Source organism: Phyllostomus hastatus, unplaced genomic scaffold, assembly GCF_019186645.2.
Source record: "Phyllostomus hastatus isolate PE091 unplaced genomic scaffold, TTU_PhHast_1.1 phas_contig_113, whole genome shotgun sequence".
Taxonomy (NCBI): Eukaryota; Metazoa; Chordata; class Mammalia; order Chiroptera; family Phyllostomidae; genus Phyllostomus; species Phyllostomus hastatus.
In genome coordinates, this window is record NW_025333530.1 from 13,066,458 (window position 1) to 13,090,705 (window position 24,248).

Here is a 24,248-nt window from a genome sequence, read left to right on the forward strand (position 1 = left end):
GCCAGAAGTCCCGTCGCTTCTCTTTAACTTATTTTCAGTTTCTACATCTGTATATATTTTAGAATGCAGTTATTAAATTACAGACAGATAATATTTATGGTGATATACGTATTTGGATAAAATGGAGTAAATAATTTTAAAGGTGTTATTAGTGCATAATATGATCAAGTTTAGAAAACACTGGTAAAAACTCTCAGTATCCTCTTCCTTACTACGTACCGCATTATATGCTGTTCTATTTTTAAATTTTTATTTATTGATTTTTAGAGAGAAAGAAAGAAACAACTTGTTCCACTTATTTATACATTCATTGTTTCTTGTATGTGCCCTAGCGAGGATCAAACCCACAACCTTGTCATACTAGAACAATGCTCTAACCAACTGAGTTACCCAGCCAAGGCCACTTGATTCTGTTTTTGTTACACTAGTAAAACAGTGATCTTCAACAGCTCTGAGAACATCTTTGTCACTAAAACATGGGCTTCATTTCAGTCCTTTTCATATTTGACTTTTCTATAGCACTAAACACTGCTCCCTTTTGAAATTCCTTTTTTCCTTTATCACAATCTTATTTCAACAGCAGCAGCTTTTTCATATATTTCATGGCCTCACTTTCAGCTTAAACCTACTTTCTGCATTATCCCATTTGATTACCACATACCATCTATCTATTGATGGAAACAATATCCTTAAGCTCATCTTATCCCTGACTTCAAGAATAATATATTCAATTACTTAGTGGACAGTTTTCACCTAACTTGTGGCTCAAACTCATTATGTCTAAAACAACACAGTTCATTCAATCTGTTCATAACCCTCCTATTCTTTAGCTCAGTAAATGATACTACCACTCACACCAATTAAAAATGCCAGCGAGTTAAAAAAATCATCTTAATACCCTCTTACTCATTTTTCTCCTTTACCTAGTACTGCAACTTTCAAAAAGTTTAGTAAGCCATTGATATGATGAATTAACCTATAATTTTAGAATACTGGCTATTTCTTTCCAACAAACAATTTTGAAATAAAATTTCTTGATGGGAAAAGCTGGAGTCATTATTAAAAAAGTAGAGGAAATGGTAATTTAAAACTGTTAGTTCTGTAATCTCACAGCAAGAACACTCTTCTAAGAAAATCTGTCTGACCCTTTCTTTTATGGGGATTTAATAATAGGAAGGTAAAAAAAAACAACTCCATATTAGATTATTTTACTACTATGTTCATGATCTAAATATTTCATTTATATATAATCAAAAGTCCTCCCACAGACACATAATTGAAGTCTTTTTATGAGGAAGAACAGATTCTTCGACCTAATGAATAGGAAAGAACATGTGCTCTGGAGTCATACAGTCCTTGCAATAAATCTCAGCTCTACCAGTGATTAATTATACGACCTTAGGCAAATTATTTAGCCTCTGTGAACCTCAGTTTCTTTGTCTATAAAATGATAAAAATATCTACAAGATTACTTGTGAAATTAAAATAAAATAGATGAAGGCACCACTTTAATACCTCATCATTCTCTTGGGGTAGTGAACACACGATACAAATATAGTGAATGTATTATAGAATTGTGCACCTGAATCCTATATAATTTCATTAACCAATGTTAATTCCAATAAATTCATTGAAAAAGAGCCTGAAAAAACAAAAACTTCATCATTATCAAATATTACTAGGCAGCTCCCTAACTGGTCTTGGTATGTTCCACGCCAATTCTTCCTCATAAGGAAATGCTTCAAGATTACAAAAATAGGCAATTCTTTTACACAGTTGGTTCATTCAAGCACTCATTCATTAAGTAAACAGTTACTGTCTGTCCTGGCTGGTGTGGCTCAGTGGATTGAGCCCCAGCCTGTGAACCAAAGGGCTGCCCATTCCATTCCCAGTCAGGACATATGCCTGGGTTGAGGGCCAGGTCCCCAGTTTGGGGGCATGTGAGAGGCAACCACACATTGATGTTTCTCTCCTGCTCTTTCTTCCCTCCCTTTTCCTAAAAATAAACAAAATCTTTAAAAAACAAAAGTGAAATTCTTTTACACAGTTGGTTCATTCATTTATGCACTCATTCATTAAGCAAACAGTTACTAATCATTTAACTCAGAAAGTATTTGAGTCCAATGGTATAAACTGAAGAGCAAGAAGAGACATAGGGACACGATGGTGAGCAAAAACAAACACAGGCCCTAAACTTGCTGAGTTTATTGTCTGGAGGGACAGAGAAACCATTAAATAATTATAAAAATAAATGTAAAATTACAAGTGATATAAGTACTACTAAGAAAGGATATAGTGCAATGAAAGGATGTAACAGGGAATTTGCTCAAGTCAGAGAACTCACACAAAACTGTTCACTATTAAGCTTTTCCTATCTTACCAGCCTCATTTCTGGCAATTTAACTTACATAAAGCCTTATATTTAAACCACTCTAGACAACTTAAGAAATATGAAATGTACTACACTCCCCCTCTCATCTTCCAATCTTTTAAACACACCACAATATTCCAGAAATACCTTGCTTATGTCTACTTAATTCCAGCAAATATCCCAAGACTGCAGTTCTTAGGTTACATTTTTTTTTAAAGCCTTTGCCTTTACTACACATAATGTTGACAATAATGACCTAATCATGTTAGTGCCCGACAATTCCTATAGCTGGTAACTGAATATCGACCCCATAAAAAGATACTATTTTATGGGGTCAATATTCCCATCTGTTTTAAGTTTCACAGGGGTGTCCAAACAAATGGCCACAAAGTAGGTAGCTTAAAACAACTGTAATGTATTCACTTATAGTTCTGGAAGCAAGAAGTCCAAAATTAAGGTACAACTACGGCCCCAATTTATCTAAAGAATCTAGGGGAGAATCTTTGGTATGCTTCTTACAGCTTCTGGTGCCTGTCAGTTTTCCTTTGACTTGTAGCTGTGTCACTCAGATACTTCGTTCTTTTTCAAGATTGTTTGGCTATTCTGGATTCCTTGCAATTCCATATGAATTTTAGAATCAGGTATTTAATCTCTATAAAAAATGTCAGCTTATATCCTGATGGAACTGCTTTGAATCTATACATCAGTTTGATTAGTACTGCCATCTTTAACAAGGTTAATGTTTACAACCTATGTTTATGAGATGTTTTTCCAATCGTTTAGATCTTCTTAAATTTCTCTCAACATTGTTTTGTACTTTTTTGTAGTTTTAAGAGTGTAAGATTTGCAGTGTTTTTGTTAAATCTATTCCTCAGTATCTTATTCTTATTGATGCTATTGTAAACTGAATTGTTTTATTTCTTCCATTTTCAGATTGTTCATTGTAAGGGTATAGAAATACAAATGACTTGAATATATTGCTATTGTATCCTGAAACCTTGCTAAATCTTATAAAGGGTCTGGCAAAAGTAGGTTTACAGTTGTTCAACTGGAAAATAATATAGTAATTAATAGCAATATAAGAATAAACAGTGTTTTACATACTAACAACTATAAACCTACTTTTGCCCCATCCTCTATAGTTCTCACAGTTTTTGAGTGCATTCATTAGATGTTCCTTATACAAAATCATGTTATCTGTACATATAGTTTTATTTCATCTGTTCCTATAAGCACTGCTTTACCTGCATCGCATAGGTTTTGGTATGATGTGTCTTTATTTTCATTCATCTCAAAGTATTTTCTGAGTTTGCATTTGATTCCTTTGACCCTTTGCTTATTTAAGTATATATTGTTTTGCCCTGGCTGGTGTGGCTCAGTGAATTGAGTTCTGGCCTGCAAATCAAAAGGTTGCCAATTGGATTCCCGGTCAGGACATGCCTGGGTTTGTGGGCCAGGTCCCTGGTTGGGGGCATATGAGAGGTAACCAATCGATGTTTCTCTCACACATCGATGTTTCTCTCCGTCTCTTGCCCTCTCTCTAAAAATAAATAAAATCTTAAAAATAAATAAATACATACATAAATAGAATATATTGTTTCATTTTCATATATCTGAGTTCCCCTAATTTTTTCCTGCTATTTATTTCTAATTTCATTCTATTGTGGTTGCAAAGCACACTTTGCATTATTGCTAGCTTTCAAAATGTATTCAGGCTTAGTTACCATATGGTATTATCAATAATGTCTGTGTTTGAGAAGCATGTATAGTGTTGTTAGGCAAAGTGTATCTACCTACACCTCCATTTTGAATGGAAGTGTGAAGCTTTCTTTTCCCCATGCTGGAACCCTGGGTTGTGCCGTCTGTCTTGCTCCCCATTTGTGCCTCATGGTTTATCTGCATACGAATGTGAGACTGCCAGGTCCTCTAGCCACCTTCTTGCCGTGCACTCTATCTGCCCCGACTGCCTGTCTCTGTCCCATCTACCAGTGTGGCTGAATGTTTCTTCTTAACTCCTTGTTTGTCAGACTTCCACACAGTTCAATTTTCTGGCAGTTCTGGTTGTTTTTGGTTTTAAATTGGTTGTTACCCTTCTTTTGGTTGTGTGAGGAAGCAAAGTGTTCTATTTATGCCTCCATCTTGGCTGGAAGCTGTGTGTCTAAAAATAATTTCCAGCTCTTCATTGATTTCTCTATTTAATATAATGTTGACATCATATTTTCATTTACTACTTTAATTGTGAGATCCTTTGTTTCTGTGAACATGTCATAATGGCTACTTTAAAGTCTTCTTTTGATAAATCTGGCATCTGGTCTCTCTCACAGGCAGTTTCTGTGCCCTGTTTATTTCCAGTGTACGGATCACACTTTCCTGTTTCTTTTCATGATTGGTACTTTTCCTTGTTGTTGGAAACTAGATATTTCAGAAAATACATTGTAGCATGTCTGGGTGCTAGGACACCTCTAACCTTCTGGAGCATGTTATAGCTATTGATTGCTTATTTGTTAATTGAGTAGCTGGAGTGTTTTAGTGTAGTTTATTCCACCATACATAGTATGTATCTTATGATGTTATTCCTCAGGGAGAAACAGTTTTGGTAAATCCACAGTCACCCTCAGATCACTGGATCATCATGGTTTGGGCCCTGCTCTCCTCCCTAGTCCTTCCTTTCCTTGACAACACCCTATTGGTAATCTCCAATAGTTGCTGGCTGGCTGCTTTATTGTTTTCAACTATGCCCTGGGGCATAAACTATTCTACAAACAATTCAAATGAAGTCTGGTTCCTTTGAAGCAACAATGTCTGAGATGAGTGTTTGATTTGTGTTCTGACAACAGTAAGGCTCTTGTGTTTATTCCCTGGTTCTCTCCTGCACACTAGCTGGCCTACATTTTAGCCTATCTCTTAAATCTCCTCTGAAATGCCTTTTTACCACAACCTCCAATGTTCTTATGAGGGTCTTCAGGCTTCAACTTCATTCTCTGTAACAAATAAACTCAGTTCCTATGGAAAGAAATTAGAAGCTATTTTACAGTCTTAACTTTATAGGTAAACCTCTAAGCCAGGGCTCTGAAGCTAGATGTGGGGGCAACTGAGTGACGCTCTCACTCTAGGAGCTAAGAGTTCAGTGAAGGGAGAGAGTATGCAATCTGAGAAGGTCTCAGCTTGCCTTTCTTATGGTGCAACTACCAACTTACAACTTGAGAGCTGTAACTAGACCCCAGTATTTTGCCTACCACATCTAAACTCCATAGGTGGGGGCTGGGTGGAACAAGGGAGTCCCCACTCCTCAATTGCACTCCCCCAGGATTTAGAAGCAGCTATAGGCAGCTGAGAGAAGGATGAGAAATGCTGGCACCCTATTCCTCCAGGGAGAAAAAAACAACTGTGAAGTTTAGGTTGGAGAGGTGGGAGTGGGGAGACTATATCTGAACTAGAGGAGTCTTGAGTCGCATCACTATTTTGCTAAGCTGGCAAGAGGGAAAAAGGAAGCGGTTAAACAACTCAGAATCTCTCACTGTTTACCAAACTTTTATAAATGTTCTTGAATAAATGTTCATTTACTGTTCACCTAAGGAGCATTTCCAGAGATTTTAAATGACTGGGTTTGGGTTTTTTAAAAAACATTTTTACCAGGGAACACATAAGCAGAGTTCCTTATGTTATCAGCCAGAAGGCAATCTTCCATTTGTTCTCAAAAACAAGCTAAAGGAAGCAAGGTGCTAGGGCTCTATATATGCTGCCTCATTTAACCTTCACAACTGTGAGATGGACACTATGGATCTTACTTTTACAAAAAATGTTACTCAGAATCATTTGGTAATTTGCTATAAGTAAAGCAGCAAAAGGTAGCTAAGATCTGATTCAAAAGTAGGTCTAACTGCCTTCAAAATTCATGTCCTTGATTAAGCCCATCCTTTCATCTTTTATGCAGACATTTTTAAACATCAGAGTTCATAAGACAGTTATATCCCTAATGCAGTGACAATAATTTCTTAAGGTAATAATTTTATTCATTTAAGTATTTTAAAAATAATACTATGAGAAGTACTATTCTATTTCCTTATGCCTTGAGCTACATTTTCACAAGAATCTATGACTAGAGGATTATTATCTTTTCTGTACTTTTAAAATCTATTTTCTTCATGACCCACATATATGCTGTCTACAAGAGACTCACTTCAGAACAAAAGACCTTAACAGGCTGAAGGGTAAGGGTTAGAAAAAAATATTCTAAGAAAATGGTCAAGGAAAAAAAAGCTGGGGTAGCAATACTCTATCAGACAAAACAGATTTCAAAACAAAAGTGATAAAAAGAGATGGAGAAGAACACTTCATAATATTAAAGGGTAGACTCTATCAAGAAAATAAAAACATTATAAACATATATGCACCTAACACAGGAGTACAGAAGTATGTAAGGAAAATCTTGGAGGACTTCAAGATATAAACAGCAACACACTTATAGTAGGGGACTATAACACCCCACTGTCAACAAAGGACAGATCTTCCAAGCAAACAATCAACAAGGACATTGTGGCACTGAAAAACACTCTAGATTAAATGGGCTTAACTGATATATATATATAAAAACTTTGACCCCAAAGAAGCAAAATATACATTCTTTTCAAATGCACATGGAAACTTTTCAAAGAGAGACCACATGACAGAACACAAAACAAGCCTCAAAAATTTTAAGAGAACTGAAATCACATCAAGCATATTCTCAGATCACCATGGCTTGAAACTAAAAACCAACCTACAGAAAAAAACTCAAAAAATAGTCAAATTCATGGAGACTGAATAACATGTTATTAAACAATGAAATCAAGGTAGAAATCAAAAAGTATCTGGAAATAAATGGAAATGAACACACAACAGCCCAAAACTTATGGGAGACAGCAAAGGCAGTCCTGAAAGGAAAGATCATTACAACAGAGGCCTACTTAAAAAAGAGAAAAATTTCAAATAAACCACCTAAACCTACATCTACAAGAAATGGAGGAACAACAACAAAGCCCAGAGCAAGTAGAAGGAAGGAAATAATAAAGATCAGAGTAGAATTAAATGACATAGAGACTATAAGAATATTTCAAGGAATCAATAAATCCAGGAGCTGGTTCTTTGAAAAGATAAACAAAACACACAAACCTTTAACCAGACTCATCAAGAAAAAAAAGAGAGGACCCAAGTAAATAAAATCAGAAATGAAAGAGGACAAATTACAACTGATATCAAAGAAACACAAAGGATTGTAAGAAAGTACTACGAACAACTATATGCCACAAAATTTGAAAACCTGGAGGAAATGGACAAATTTCTAGAAACATAATTCTTCAAAACTGAGTCAAGAAGAAACAAAAGCCTGAATAGACTGATAACATCTAGTAAAACTGAAGCAGTAATAAAAAAACTCTCAGCACACAAATGCCCTGGACCAGATAGCTTAACAGGAGAACTTTACTAAACATTCAGGGAAGAGCTAACCTCAACTCTTCTCAAACTATTCCAAAAAACCAAAGAAGAGGTAAGACTCCCAAACTGTTTTTATGAGGTGAACATCATCCCAATCCCAAAGCCAGATAAAGACACAACAAAGAAAGAAAACTTCAGGCCAATATTGCTGATGAACATAGATACTAAAATCCTAAACAAAATATTGGCAAACCGCATCCAACAATACATTAAAAAGATCATACACCATGACCAAGTGGGATTCATCCCAGGGATGCAAGGATAGTATAATATTCACAAATCAATAAACATAATACATCACATAAAGAAAATGAAAAGACAAAAATCATATGATCACATGAGTAGATGTAAAAAAAGCATTTGATAAAGTCTAACACCCATTTATGATAAAAACACTCAGCAAAGTGGGAGTAGAGAGTGCGTACCTCAACATAATAAAGACCATATATGAGAAACTTACAGCCAACATCTTACTCAACAGGCAAAAACTAAAACATTTCCTACTAAGATCAGGAACAAGACAAGAGTGTCTGCTTTCACCACTTCTACTCAACATAGTATTAGAAGTTCTAGCCAAAGTGATCAGATAAGAAAAAGAAATAAAAGGCATCCAAATTGCAAAGGAGGAAGTAAAACTGTCATTGTTTACAGATGATATGACAGTGTACGTAGAAAATCCTCATGACTCCACCAAAAAATTACTCGACCTAATGAGTGAATTTGGCAAAATAGCAGGATACAAAGTCAATATTCAGAAATCAAAGGTATTTGTGTACACCAACAATGAAATATCAGAAACAGAAATTAAGAAAACAACCACAATTACTATAGCAAGAAGAAAAATAAAGTATCTAGAATAAACTTAACCAAGGAGGTAAAAGACCTGTACTCACAAAACCAAAGAAAGAAATTAAGGAAGATACACATAAATGGAAGTACATACCATGTTCGCAGATTGGAAGAATTAACATCATTAAAATGTCCATCATACCCAAAGCAATTTATAGATTCAATGCAATCTCTATTAAAATACCAGTGACATATTTCACAGATATAGAACAGATATTTCAAAAATTTATATGGAACCATAAATGACCTCGAATAGCCTCAGCAATTCTGAGAAAGAAGAACCAAGTAGGAGGGATCACAATACCTTGTATCAAACTATATTACAAGGCCCCTATAATCAAAACAGTCTTTTATTGGCATAAGAACAGACACATAGACCAATGGAACAGAATAGAGAGCCCAGAAATAAACCCATGTCAATATGATCAGTTAGTACTTGACAAGAGGGCAGGAACATAAAATGGAGTAAAAAGAGCCTCTTCAATATCTGGAGAGGTACATGCAAAAAACAAATGAAACTAGACCACCAACTTATACCATACACCAAAATAAACTCAAGATGGATAAAAGACTTAAATATAAGTCATGACACCATAAAAGTCCTAGAGGAGAATGTAGGCAGAACAATTTCAGATATCTTACACAGCAACATTTTCACCAATATGTCCCCTAGGGCAAGGGATATAAAGGAAAGAATAAACAAATGGGTTTACAGCAAATTAAAAGCCTTCTCCACAGCTAAAGAAAGCATCAGCAAAATGAAAAGGGAACCAATCATATGGGAAAACGGATTTGTCAGTGGTATTCAGACAAGGGTTTGATCTCTAAAATATATAAAAAACTCACAGGACTCCACACCAAGAAGACAAACAACCCAATTGAAAAATGGGCAAAGGACCTGAAGAGACACTTCTCCAAAGAGGACATACAGAGGGCCCAGATGCATATGAAAGGATGCTCAGCATCACTAGCCATCAGAGAGATGCAAATTAAAACCACAATAAGATACCACTTCACACCAGTCAAAATGGCCATCATAACCAAATCAACAAACAACAAGTGCTGGGGAGGTTATGGAGAAAAGGGAACCCTAGTGCACTGTTGGTGGGAATACAGAGTGGTGCAGCCACTGTGGAAAATAGTATAGAATTTCCTCAAAATACTAAAAATGGAACTATCTTTTGATCAAGTGATTCCACTGCTGGGATTATATCCTAAGAATTCTGAAACACCAATTCAAAAGAATCTATAAACCCCAATATTCATAGCAGTGTTACTTAACAATAGCCAAGTGCTGGAAACAGCCTAAGTGCCTATCATTAAAAGAGTGAATCAACTGGGGTACATTTACACAATGGAATACTACGCAGCAGAAAGAAAGAAGGAAATCCTACTCTTTGTGACAGTATGCATGGAACTGGAGAGTATTATGCCAAGTGGAATAAGCCAGGTGGTCAAGATCTTGCCTAAAGTGGAACCTAATCAACAAAACAAGCAAGCAAGGAAGCAAGCAAAACTGAACCAGAGACATGGAAATAAAGAACAAAATAACAGCCCTGACTGGTGTAGCTCAGTGGACTGAGCACAGGCCTGCGAACCAAAGGGTCACCAGTTCAATTTCCAGTCAGGGTACATGCCTGGGTTGCAGGCCAGGCCCCCAGTGAGGGGTGCAAAAGAGGCAACCACACATTGATGTTTCTCTCCCTCTTTCTCCTTCCATGCCCCTCTCTCTAAAAATAAACAAATAAAATCTTTTTTAAAAATGACAAAAACAGTAAGAAAAAGTTATAAAAAATTTTTAAAAAATGACAGTATCCAGAGGAGTCAGGATGGGGAGGGTGGTTGGGGGAGGGGAATAACAAGGGGAAGGGCAAAGTCAAGGAACATGTATAAAGGACCACGGAGTGGGGACTGACTATGGAAGCAGGGCGTGGGCAAGGCAGGAGAGAGCAACGGGGGAAGACTGGGACAACTATAACTGAACAACAATAAAAAAAATCTGTTTTCCTAAAGATCAAAATAGATTGGATATGTACTGTGTTTGTTCTTTTTTTATTATTATTATGAACATTAAGATGATATAGTCTCTTTTCTCCCAAGATTAACATTGTGCAAATACACACACACACACACAAAGTCAATTTAAAATATTAGTAAGAAATGATGATACCTCCTCCAAAAAGGGCTCACTCACACTTATCCTGAAGATTCTCTGACACAAAACTATAAGGTGTCTGGGGAAATTTTAACACCAAAAATTCCATTATTTATATATTCCAAATCCATTATTTATAAGAAAACTACACTTTTAAAAGTATTTTCATGCATTTAAATATATTTCAAGTTAGTAAGAACCAATATTTTACCATCCATATTTAACCAAAACAAAACCAGAAAAAAATAAACTAGATAAATATAAATTATAAGAAGAATGTTTCTTGTAGTTACTTGACAAAAGGAAAAAATTAAAAATAAAAAAGATGTCAGTATAGATTTCAAAGTTCAGCCTTCACCTCTATTGGCTCCATTTATTCAGTGCTATAAAAATATTTTTTTGAGTTTTTACCACCTTGAAAAGTCATATTTTCTGGTAACATATTCTCCTGCTTAATTCTGATGCTGTGTGTGCTAAGTGTTACAGAAAAAATTAGCAACTGAAGACAGACCCATCAAATTTACAAGATCATCAAGGGAACTGTTGAATACATGCATGGTAAGAAATATAGTTATGTGTTATGTTTAAACAAAGTTTAAAGAATGAATTAGGTGAGAATGCTTGCTCCAAGTGGCTCTTTCGCACAACTGAGCCCCACCCCACACACACACTGTGGGAGTTCTGGCACACTTAGTAACCCCAGCTAGAATTTGGGAATAGGAAAAGACCTTCAGTTACATGTTCAGAAGAAATGTTTGTTCCTGGAGCTCTTTAATCTCAACTGTCAACATCTGATTGAAATAAAGAAAACACCTTTGTTAAGGAAATGGAGATGGTGAAGAGAAACAGGTGAATGAAAAATAATTAGAATTACTCTGTTGATAGAAAATGACAGCACTCAAGGACAGCATCAAGTGACAGCTGCTCAAGTGACAAAGACATCGAACAGCTGTTTTAGGTTTGCCACAGTGTGTGCAATAGCTGATTAAAGAATGCAGTAAATGTACTTACCAAATATTTCCCCTCCACTAGCATATTCTGTCACCAGATAAATCATCCGTTCTGTCTCCATAACCTGGTGCAAGGCAAGAAAGTTATAGTGACACAAATGACATTATAGGAAAAGAAACTAATGACTCTTCCTTTGTCATTTGAAATATTAATAATCATTACTACTTAAAGGAAACTTAAAACATTGGTGGGAATGGACAGATATAAATGTTATTAAGAAATGGGAAAAATAGGTATTCCTCCAAGTTCTTAAAAGTAGGAAATATTTACTACTTGAGGGAGACAGTCCTTTTGTTGTTCCATGAGGCCTCTGTAATAATCTGTTAAACAAAACCGAAAAGCAAAGAAGCTGACAAGAACTCAAAAGTTGAAATTTAACATCATTTTGTCATTTGAAACTCAAAATGTTCCCCACCAAACCTAACAAAACAAAAAAAGCCTTAGGGAAAAAAATGGGAATCATTCAAAATTCAAAAACTGCACAGAAATCACATATGGCTATGCTTTTTTAAAAAGTAGAAATAACTTTGCACTACCCATTTATCAAAACTGGGGACAATAATGTAAATGTTCAACACTTCAAGTAATGTAAACTACTCATTGCTTATTTTGTGTTGGTCTCTATTTTCCTCATATATATCATTTTTACAATATTTATATATTTAATATATTATAATTACACAAACATATATAAATATAATTATATATTTTTGCTAATATTTAGTACCTTTTAAATTAGTTGTAGTGTGTTGTCAGTCCTTTCTTCCTTTTAACCTTTTTCATTATTTTTAAAGTAATATATGAGTATATACACTCATTGTAAACATTTTAAAGACCTGTTGTATAATCAGAGACCAAAGACTTTCCTCTTCTCAACCCCCTCCATTTTATTCCCCAGAGGAAACACTGTTAGTAACTTATTCTATATAGTTCTAGAGGAATGCTGTCCAATAGAAATATGAGCCTTACATATGATTTAACTTTTCTAGTGATCACATTAAAAAGCTTTTTAAAAAGGTGAAATTAATTCTAATGTATTTTATTTACCCCAATATGTTGAAAATAATTTCAAGAAGTTTTTAAAACTGTAAACTGCTTCAATTTTTACATTCAAATTAATCTAAATAAAATTACAAATTCATTTCTGCCCTGGCTGGTATGGCTCAATGGACTGAGTGCTGGCCTGAGAACCAAAAGGTGGCCAGTTCAAATCCCAGTCAGAGCACATGCCTGGGCTGCAGGTCAGGTCCCCAGGTGGGGGTGTGTAAGAGGCTACAGATCACTCTATTGCTCGCACATCAATGTTTCTCTCCCTCTCTCTCCTTCCTTTCACCTCTCTAAAAAGAAATATACAAAATCTTTACCAAAAGTGAAATTCATTTCCTCATTTGTTCTAGCCACATTTTGATACTCAATAGCCATGCGTGGCAAGCAGCTATCATACTGAGGCATTCTAGTCTTTCACTATACTTCACAATTATTTTGTTAAATGATTTCCCAGTTACTTTACCTTTGACATCCTTATATATTAGTACCATATAACAGTATTATGCATTATATTATAAAAGATTTACTTCTTTTTTTTCCAATGGTCTCATGATACTCCACTGTATAAATGCGCATCAATTTAATTTTCTAATCTAATAACTGTGTCCTTTTTTCTCTTTAATTTTTAAAAACCGTATATATACTGGTGGTAGCTCACTGCTTGTTATAGGTATTGTTTGTAAGCACTCTCTATATGTTGATATATATAACAAAAGAGAAGGGCTCTAAATATATGCAGGTCCTTAGAAAAAAAGAAAAGAAAAAATGTCACATTGTATATATATATATATATATGCTTTTTAACCCCAGGCTTTTTTTTTACTGACAGCATCTGTTCTTTTATTGTTAAACTTTTCAAGAGTTCACCTATATTTGGCTCACTCTATAAACCTAAGGAAACTGAAGCTTTGGCAAATGACCCAAAAACTTGATACTTCAGAAGACAATCTGACATTCACCCTGGCAGCTCAGACTCTTCCATTAACAATACTAGCTGCCAGAGAGCAAAATTAAAGCTTAAAAGAGAGCACTGTTCAAAGCCAAGGCTGAAAGTAGGGAAATTCTTACAGGCCAGTGAAATCTTGGATAAGAAAGGTAAACTTGGAGAAATCCATTATAAGGTCAATACTTATAAGTTAACTTTTTGAGAAAGATCAGCCTAAGAAGCCCTACAATTATTTAAAGGTGATTTATTTAAAAAAATGAGGTGAAGAAGTTTACTCAGTCTATGAGGAAAGGAAGCAAGCAGAGGTCAGACACCTCTGAGTTTGCAGATATAGGTCTTCAAGCAATACCAGAAAGCTTTCATAAGTTTACTTCTGGGGTACAGTGTAGGTATGGGTTCAACATAATTTAATCTGATAAATTTTAACAAGTCTGCTCTGCTGATCTAGTTCAATTTTACTATGTAAGTAGCTGATGACAGAGAAAAACCCTAAAGCTGTAGCCTTAACCACATATAGTAATATGATGATATGATTTCTTCTGGGCTGATAAGAATTTACTGCAGGCTAACAGCAGCAAATGAACAGAGTGGGTGGCCATTTCCTGCAGAACTAGGGGATGGCTGTTCTAGTAGAAAGCATAGGCAGAGTTTGTGGCTGCCGACACAATACAATTTGAGAAGCACCGCAAAGCCCCACTTTTTCCAAAATATCACTTCCACCAGTCTGATAAGGCAAGATCCTCCCTCCCTATCTGAGTTGAAATTGCAGCAATTAGATTTACCGCTTCTGCAGTAGGGCTAGGGAATCATTTTTGATGATAGTATTTCACATATTTTGATATGCGTATTTCTTGGGAAGGTAAGAAAACTAAATTAGAACTCTCTTCCATTATATAGACTCAATCTCTTAGTTATCAAAATAAGCAAATGCTACCTTGAAAAACTAAAAACTAAGTCTGGACCCTACTAGAATAGAAAGGAGGTAGGTTCTGGCTGATAAGGGAAGCCATACTTTATCCTTTGCCTTCATAATTCATGACATTATCACAGAAATTAGTGTTTAGATAATGTTATTAAAATAATGTATATTCATCTCTAGCTTCTAATCTCTCAAAATTCTATGTTCCTTTTGAGTTTCCCATTCTGTTTTAGGATTCTGACTTAAGTTCTCATCATCTTCTGAATAACCTTTTTGTGTAATTTTCACTAAGAACGGCATGAGTACTGCACAGGGGGATAAAAGGGTGGGGAAAATAGTAGGATGAACATGTGAACACAGAAACAAAGTTGCAGATGTTCACCCAATCAACCTTTAAAGGTTTTTTTTTTAATGCTGCTATGCAATAAGCCACTAGACTCCTACCTGGTAAAGCCTGATGATATGGGGGTGGCAAAGCATCTTCATAATTTGAACTTCTCGGAAAATCTTCTTCAAGTTTTCTTCATCTAGCTGGGTCTTGTCTATGATCTTGATAGCAACCTTATAACAGAGGAAGAAAATTTATTCTGATGCATTCATTATTAAAAGCAGTTTACTAATGAAAATTAAATCTATTTTAAAACATTATATTCCATAAAACAAAAGCTGCCAGTATTTTCTTTGCAGAATTTCAATGAAGAAATGAATTTACTCTTTTTGAAAAGACAGGAAATGGATTTTTAGTAAGTTAGTCTCAGAGGTACAGACTCAAAAGCTAATGAGTCTTCTGCCATCTCTTAAATTGTTTCTGCAGTAAAACCCCATGATAAAGTACTTCATTATAGTCTGGGAAATCATGCTGTGGTGCAGAGTACGGTATGCAGGGCCTCTTTTTAAGACAATAAACTTACATCATAAGTACAGATGATTTAGTCATGGTTCAACCAGAAATTCCAAAGGTGCATTCCACATCTCATCAGGTGCTTGTATAGCTCAATAATAGTGGTGGTGGTGGCAGCAGTAAGCAGTAACCACATCCTGAACATCTGTGTGCTAGGCATAATTAGTGCTTTTCAAGGACTAACTCATTTAAACCTCATAACATCCCATATTATTATTAATCTTGTTTTACACATATGGAAACTGAGACACACAGAGATTAAGTAATTTACATTTATACCTGGTAGATCCAGGATTGAAGCCCAGGTGGCTTAGCTTTAGAGTCAAATTCTTAATGGTAATGCTATAAAAATGTGAAGATCTTTCTGTACTATATATACACTGCATTAGCATAAAACATCCTTTTTATTTTGCTTATTTTTAAGATACTAAGCAGCACAAAAATTTTAAAACATAGAAGGTGAACTTTTTAAAAATCTACTAAATCTAAACTTCTTCATTCTTAGTGAAATTCTCAAAATATTGTGGTGCTTCAAAATAACTGTGTGTCAGTTTCAATTACTCAATCAGTATGTAAGCAACAAATATTAGTTGGATGAAGGACCAGGACTAGGCAAATGCTAGTCCCTTTCAATACTTAAAATTCTATGATTCTAAATACTGGGATAGGTAAAGAAAACTTATTTAAGAAAACAAGAAAAACCAGGAAAGTAAACTATCAACACTAAAAATGTTTAGCCCAGAGAAATAAAGACTGTAAAGAACTACACTTGATAGACGATACAACTGTTTGGAGACAAGCATAAAAGTAAATTAGTTTGGAGTACTTCAGATGTTAGAACAAGGACTAAAGGGAGAGAGCAGGAGGAGACAAATTTCACCTTGATTTAAAGAGCATTTAAACCATGCCTAATGATAGAATATAATAAAATGATCTGGGTGTCATTTGAGCTACAAAGATTAATCAGACACAGTCTTAACTTCAAGGAATTCACAATTTAGCAAGAAAACAAATATGTGAAACAGACAACAGTAGAGTGTTGTAAATACAATCAATCACTAAAGCTTTGTACAAGGTGTAATGGTGTGACCTTCACCTGAGAGAAAAGACGTAGACATAGGGAAAGACTTCATAGTGAAGGCGTAACTTGAGAAAGAATTGGGAAAGGCAGAAAGGAGGGTAGAAAGTTTTATGAGGAGAAATAGCAGAATCACTAACAAATTTCACCAGCTGTCTGATCTCTTATGAGATGTCTCCAACCAACTTCGGGCCTAGATGGAGGCGTAGGTAGACACACTGTGTCTCCTCGCATAACCAAAAGCAGGACAACAAATTTAAAAACAAAAAACTACCAGAACTGCCAGAAAATTGAACGGTACAGGAGTCTGACAACCAAGGAGTTAAAGAAAAAACATTCATACAGACCAGTAAGAGGGGCGGAGATGGGCAGCCAGGTGGAAAGGACTAGCAGCGGCTGGTGGAAAGGGCAGTCCGACATTTGTGTGCAGAAAAACTGGGAGGAACAACTAGGAAGTAAGAAAGACTGTGCAACCTAGGCTTCCAGTGAAGGGAAATAAAGCCTCAAAACCTCTGACTGAAAATTCCTGCGGGGGTTGCGGACACAGGAGAAACTCCCACACTCAGAGGAGAGTTTGTTGGAGAGCCCCACAGAGAACTAAAACATACACAAAACCACCCACCTGGGAACCAGCACCAGAAGGGCCAAATTTGCTTGTGGGTAGCAGGGGAAGTAACTGAAAGCCAGTTGAGAGCTAAATAAGCAGCACTGATCCCTCTAGGATCCCTCCCCAACATACAGCACAACAACACAGTGAGGTGAGTTGCCCCATCCTGTTAAATATATCTAAGGCTCCTCTGCTTATTATGAAACAGGTGTGCAGAAACAAACAAAAAAAAGCCCAAATGAAAAAAAAGATCAAAGCTCCAGAAAAAATACAACTAAGCAAAAAAGAGACAGCCAACCTATCAGATGCACAATTCAAAACATTGGTAATCACGATGCTCACAAAATTGGTTGACTATGGTCGCAAAATAAAGGAAAAAGTGAAGGTTATGCAAAGCAAAATAAAGGAAAATGTAGAGGGAACCAACAGTGACAGAAAGGAAACCAGGACTCAAATCAACGGTGTGGACCAGAAGGAAGAAATAAACATTAACCAGAACAGAATGAAGAAACAAGAACATTAACCAGAACAGAATGAATTCAAAAAAATGAAGAGAGGCTGAAGAACCTCCGGGACAATTTTAAAAGTTCCAACATCCAAATCATAGGGGTGTCAGAAGGATAAAAGTAAGAACAAGAAATTGAAAACTTATTTGAAAAAATAATGAAGGAAACTTCCCCAATCTGGCAAAGGAAACAGACTTCCAGGAAGTCCAGGAAGCCCAGAGAGTCCCAAAGAAGTTGGACCCAAGGAAGCACACACCGAAGCACATCATAATTACTTTACCCAAGATTAAAGATAAGGAGAGAATCTTAAAAGTAGCAAAAGAAAAGGAGACAGTTACCTAAAGGAGTTTGCATAAGACTATCAGCTGATTTCTCAAAAGAGACCTTATAGGCAAGAAGGGGCTGGAAAGAAGTATTCCAAGGCATGAAAGGCAAAGACCTCCATCCAAGATTACTCTATCCAACAAAGCTATCATTTATGAACAGCAAATCAAGTGCTTCCCAGATAAGGTCAAGAAGTTCATCATCACCAAGCCCTTAGTATATGAAATGTTAAAGGGAGTTATCTAAGAAAAAGAGTAATATAAAAACTTTGAACAGTAAAATGACAACAAACTCACAACTATCAACAACTGAACCTAAAAACAAAAACAAAAATCAACTAAGCAAACAAATAGAACAGGTACAGAATCACAGAAATGTAGATCACATGGAGGGTTATCAGCAGAGAAGGGCAGGGGGAATGGAGGAAAAGCTACGGGGAAATAAGTAGCATAAATGATAGGTACAAAATAGACAGGGGGAGGTTAAGAATAGTATAGAAAATGCAGAAGCCAATGAACTTATATGTATGACCCACAGACATGAACTAAGGTGGGGTAATGTGGGTGGGGAGGGGTGCAGTGTGGAGCCAAGTAAATGGGGGAAAATGGGACAACTGTAATAGCATAATTGATAAAATATCTTTTTTAAAAAAGAAGTCTTGAACCATATGACCCCTGACCACTTGTATTTTTACTTGTCCTCATTACTGTGCCAAATCACATACAGGACCTTAAATCCAGCAATTAATCTGGCACCTGAACTTAGTTCTCTAAAAACAGCTCCCAAAACACACAGACAAAAAAAATCACAGTATACAATGTCCTTTTTCAGAATACCTGTGTCTTAATAGTAATTATTAATAAAATCTTACACATGAAGAGCACACTATAATTTACAGAGTACTTTCATATACACAATAAGTTTAGAAACTGGCAGATGTAATGGAACATGAGTTATAGGCATTATCTAAGGAAATCGGTAGGTGACAGTGGACACCTCCAGTCTCAAGGATCTTCATTTGTTTACCTCAGAGAAAATATTGTCATGTTTTGTGTGCACCGCTATGCACAAAAGGTTGGGAAGCACACTAGGATTTGTTAATTATCAACTGTCCAGATTGGGCCTGAAATCCCTTTTTCTGCCATGCCTACAAATGGATAACATAGAAAAAGTAACAGGGGATAAGGGAGGAGGTGCAGAAATGTGAGTCTTCAATGCATTTGACAGTATTTTTGCACTTTTTCACCCCTAAGACAATAGTGGGTCACACTGCAATTGGTAGAGTCATAGAGTGAGGCCTCCACGTTCACACTGGACTCATTCTTAATTTCATTTGCATTCTGAGGCAACAGGATTTTCTTAAGGTAAAAAGAAAACCAAACCTAATCATCTATGACAAGGGTGTCAAATTCATTTTCAGCGGGGGCCACATCAGCCTTGAGGTTGCTTTCAAAGGGTCAAATGTAATTTTAGGACTGTATAAAATGTAACTACTCCTTAACTAGGGGCAAGGAGCTCAGCACTGCCACTGGGTAGAAACAAGGTGCCAGGCCAGATAAAACAAGGTGGAAGGCCAGATTTGGCCTGCGGACCTTGTGTTTGTCACCTGTGAATTATGAGAACAAAGTTGGATATTAAGAGCTTATAACACACATTATGCACTTACAAATATTTTTAATTTAATAAGATAGTGGTGTACTATAGATGTAGTTTTGGTTATAACAAGTATATCTGACTTCACATGAAGGGAATATGGTAATACATTCAAAACATATTCTTATCTCTTCAGGGAAAATTGCATGGAGTATATAATCTGTCTTAGAAGATGGACACAGGGAGGTTTTTAAAATTAAAACATCAAATTCCTGTCTACTCTTTAGTAAGAATCAACATTCAAGAAGACACAGAGAGGTGAAGCTTTACTTAGCAGCCAAATACGGTGTCAAAAGCAAGGACTCTGGAATTGTCTCTTAACATATAATCTTGGGCAAATTATTTAATTTTTCTTATCTATAAAATGTATAAAATATAGACAACAACAGAACCTATATTTAAGGTTGTTGGGGATTAACTAAGCTAAGGTATGCAGTCTGCTTAGTATAAAGCCTGGCATGAAGTAAACATGAAATACATATTAATTACAGATTCTGCTATTATTCACTGGCTTTTCTGAAATCAAGCCTTAAACTTTAGGCATTCCTAGGTAAGGACTGAATCTGTACCATTAAGCAACATAATCCAGGATCTGACACACATCAGTTTCTTACTCAAGGGGCTAGTTGGGGGGCCAAGAAGCAAAATAGCTAACAATTTATGGGCAGCATTCAGTATTAACCAGCTGCTTCAGCTGATATGGGTAGAATATGGAAGAAATGGAGCTGAGGGAAAAATGCATTCCATTCAGGAAAGTCACACTGAGCCAAAGGATGGAACCCACAGCCAGACCTGATCCTGAGGGCTGTGCCAGTGAGAGTGGTCTGCTTCTTCATGGCAGGCCAGGTCCCCCTTCCATCCTCCATCCATACTAAGTAGCTTACACCAGAGAGAAGAACATATAATGCCACTTGGCATCCATGCCTGATACTTAATGGAAAATGCAACTTTTTAAAGCTCCTACTTTAGGTGCAAACTGGAAAGGAGAGGTTACCTAAAAATCAGAAAAACACCAATGAGAAAGAAACTACCATGTCAGAGTACAGGTAGCTGGCAAGAAGGTATGATTATTTTGAGGATCATAAAGTCTTACTGCTACAGATTACTGAAGGCCATATTATAAAGATTTTAGCTTAACATACATACCAGGTGTTTGAAAAATTAAGTGTGTCTATAGAAAAAGGTATATTGGTGGATAAATAGATATCCTCAAAGAATATTTTTAGATTGGTGCTAAAAATCTCTGAATCACACATTTGCACTACGTATAAAAAAATAACAAGTAAAAAAGGAAATTTCCAACACATTACCAACAGACCATATATTACTTAAGTGTGCCTAACTCTACAGAGAATTCTTCCATCTTGCAAAGAGCATGATTTTGTGAATTGACACCAATATTAATTAAACATGGCATTGTATCAAATATTGTTAAACAGATACAGATAGATTGTGGGAGTCCTTAAAATTTTCCCTACCCAATATATTTTTCAGCCAACCAATTCTTTTTACATTGGCATGCAACACACAAAAAAATTAAATTCAGATTGTGCCAAATTTAAAGTCACAGTACTCTATTATTCATTTTAGAATGAGAAAAAATATTTCCCCCTTTTAATTCTCACTTCTAAACCACAGTTCCTTTAACTCTTACCTCATTTTTGGAAGCTCAGTAATGATCACTGACAATAGAGTTGAAAAAAATAGTGGTTTCTTCACAATAGCAATAATTCACTGGCATATCCTGACACGATATTCACAGACAAGATAAGGTGACAATATAAAAACCAATGAAAAGTTCAAGTATTAAGATAGAGACAAACCACCCTTCCTTCTCACCTATCAGAAATAAATATGGCTCTTTCTTCAGGGATATGCTATGACAAATGGACTATACTGCTTAGGACAATGCAAAAGACCAAGTGATAAAATTCCTCTAAAATAAAAAAAAGTGCTCTGTTATACTAACTAGTACACAGATTCATGACTAATAATTTCACACAATACAGTAAAAGCAGACTAAATGCTTCTAAAAAGGGAAGACAAAACATTATGACAGTGTAGAAAAAAGTTTATTTTTTCAAATATTCTTTTAGGAAAAGATCTACTTCTCGTTGAAACGTACTAAAACTTAGGCAGATATTAAACTTTTGCCATTGTGAATTATTTTCAGTGGGGCTGTTTTTATATTAACTTCTGCAGCTAAATTTTTATTTTTTAACTCTATAACAAAGTTTATATAGTCTAGATCATTCTCAGCTCAGGTCTGAAATCATTTTATGGTCTGGATCTGTGCTGTTCACTACAGTAGACACCAGTCACATGTAACTACTGAGCATGTAGAATGTGGCTCGTCCAAACTGATGGACTATAAATGTAAAATATGCACTAGATTTCAAAGCCTTAATATCAAAAGAGAATGTATACTATCTCATTGATCAATTTTGTATTGATTACATGCAGAAATAATATTTTTGGCCATTTAAAATATATTTATTAAAACTAATTTCGATCCAAAGGCAACCTATAGAAAGGGAGAAAATATTTGCAAACAATTTATCTGATTTTTTTGTTTAGTTTTTATTTCATAATCACAAACTTAACTCTGCAATCCAACTAGACTTGGAGGGGTAAAGAAAACATGGAAGCCAATGAACTGCGGAGAGAATACAAAGATTATACAACAACATTCCAAGCAGATGGGGGTGAAGGGGTGCTCTTTGAGCTACAGAAGGAATGGTCTGATGGTTAAGATAAAACACAAGTAAAATTTATTAAAGTTGTTCACAGTCAGTAATGGTGATCTTCTTGCCATTCCTGGGCCCATAGCACTCCATGGCTGTCCCACATGCTTGCCATCCAGACACTCGGTCTTGGCAGTGCAGATGAAACATTGGGAACCATTTGTGTTGGGTCCACCATTTGCCATGGACAAGATGCCAGGATGTGTGTGCTTCAGGATGAAATTCTCATCATTAAATTTCTCCCCATAGATGGACTTGCCGCCTGTGCCATTGTGGTGTGTGAAGTCACCACCCTGGCACATAAATCCCGGAATAATTCTGTGAAAACAGAAAACTTTAAAACCAAATCCTTTCTCCCTGGTGCTCAGAGCATGAAAGTTTCTGCTGTCTTTGGAACTCTGTTTGCCAACAGCTGGAAGGAGACACGGCCCAAGGGCTCGCCATCAGCAGCAATGTCAAAGAACACAGTGGGGTTGACCATGGCTGGGCGCGGGAAGATCTGGGGTGACAGTGGCATCTGCAAGGCCTGATAAGGAGTTAATATACATAATATACAGAGAATTCATACAACTCAGTAGAAAAAAAAGAAAAAACCCAAGTGACCCAATTAAAAACTAGTCAAATGATCTAAACCCAAAGAAGACATAAAAATGTCCAACAGGTACATGAAAAAGTACTCATCATCACTAATTATCAGGGAAATGCAAATTATAACCATAATGAGATCATCACCTCACACCTATTAGGATATCCATATCAAAAGGCAAGAGATAGCAAATGCTGGCCAAGAAATGGAGAAAACAGCCCTGACAACTGTGGTTCAGTTGTTTGGGAGATGTCCAGCAAAGCCTGTAGGGGTTGCCAGTTAATTCCCAATCAGGACACATGCGTGGGTTGCAGGACTGGTCACTAGTAGGGGAGCATATGAGAGGCAGCAGATCAATGGTTCTCTCACACATCAATGTTTTTCTCCCTCCCTCTCTCTAATAATAATAAATAAATAAAGCCTTAAAAAAAGAAATGGAGAAAGTAGAAATAAAAACTAGTGTAGCCACTATGGAAAACAGCATGGAAGTTCCTCAAGGAATTACAAATAAAGCGAAGACTATGCAAAGTGAAATAAAGAAGGACATACAGGGAACCAACAGTAAAGTAAAGGAACCCGAGATGCAACTCAACAATTTGGAGCAAAAGGAAGCCTAATAAACATCCAACCAGAACAGAATGAAGAAACAAGAATTTAAAAGAATAAGGAGAGGCTTAGCAACCTCTGGGACAACTTTAAACGTTCCAACATCTGAATCATAGGGGTGCTAGAAGGAGAAGAGGAAGAGCAAGAAATTGAAAACTCATTTGAGCAAATATTGAAGGAAAACTTCCTCAATCTGGCAAAGGAAACAGGTTTCTAAGAAGTCCAGGAAGCTCAGGAGAGTTATCAGTGGGGAGGTGGGGAAAAAGGTACAGGGAATAAGTAGCATAAATGGCAGGTACAAAATAGACAGGGGGAGATTAAGAACAGGATAGGAAATGGAGAAGCCAAAGAACTTATATGTACAACCCATAGACATGAACTAAGATGGGTGGGGGATGCTGTTGGGAGGTAAGGTGCAGGAAGGAGGGAAATAAAGGGGAGGAAAAATGGGAAACTGTAATAGCATAATC

The 24,248-nt window shown here is 36.1% G+C and overlaps 1 protein-coding gene across 4 annotated transcripts in view; it reads right to left on the minus strand.

The window, feature by feature from the left end:
• The window catches only part of SIK3 (SIK family kinase 3), a 261,321-nt gene that overhangs the window by 114,823 nt on the left and 122,250 nt on the right, over window positions 1-24,248 (minus strand). For all 4 annotated transcript variants that reach the window (XM_045837983.1, XM_045837965.1, XM_045837973.1 and 1 more), the window contains exons 2-3: window positions 15,218-15,334; window positions 11,862-11,925 (exon numbers count right to left, since the gene is read on the minus strand). In XM_045837983.1, coding sequence (XP_045693939.1) covers window positions 11,862-11,925; window positions 15,218-15,334 — 181 coding nt within the window. The remainder of the gene's footprint in view (window positions 1-11,861; window positions 11,926-15,217; window positions 15,335-24,248) is intronic.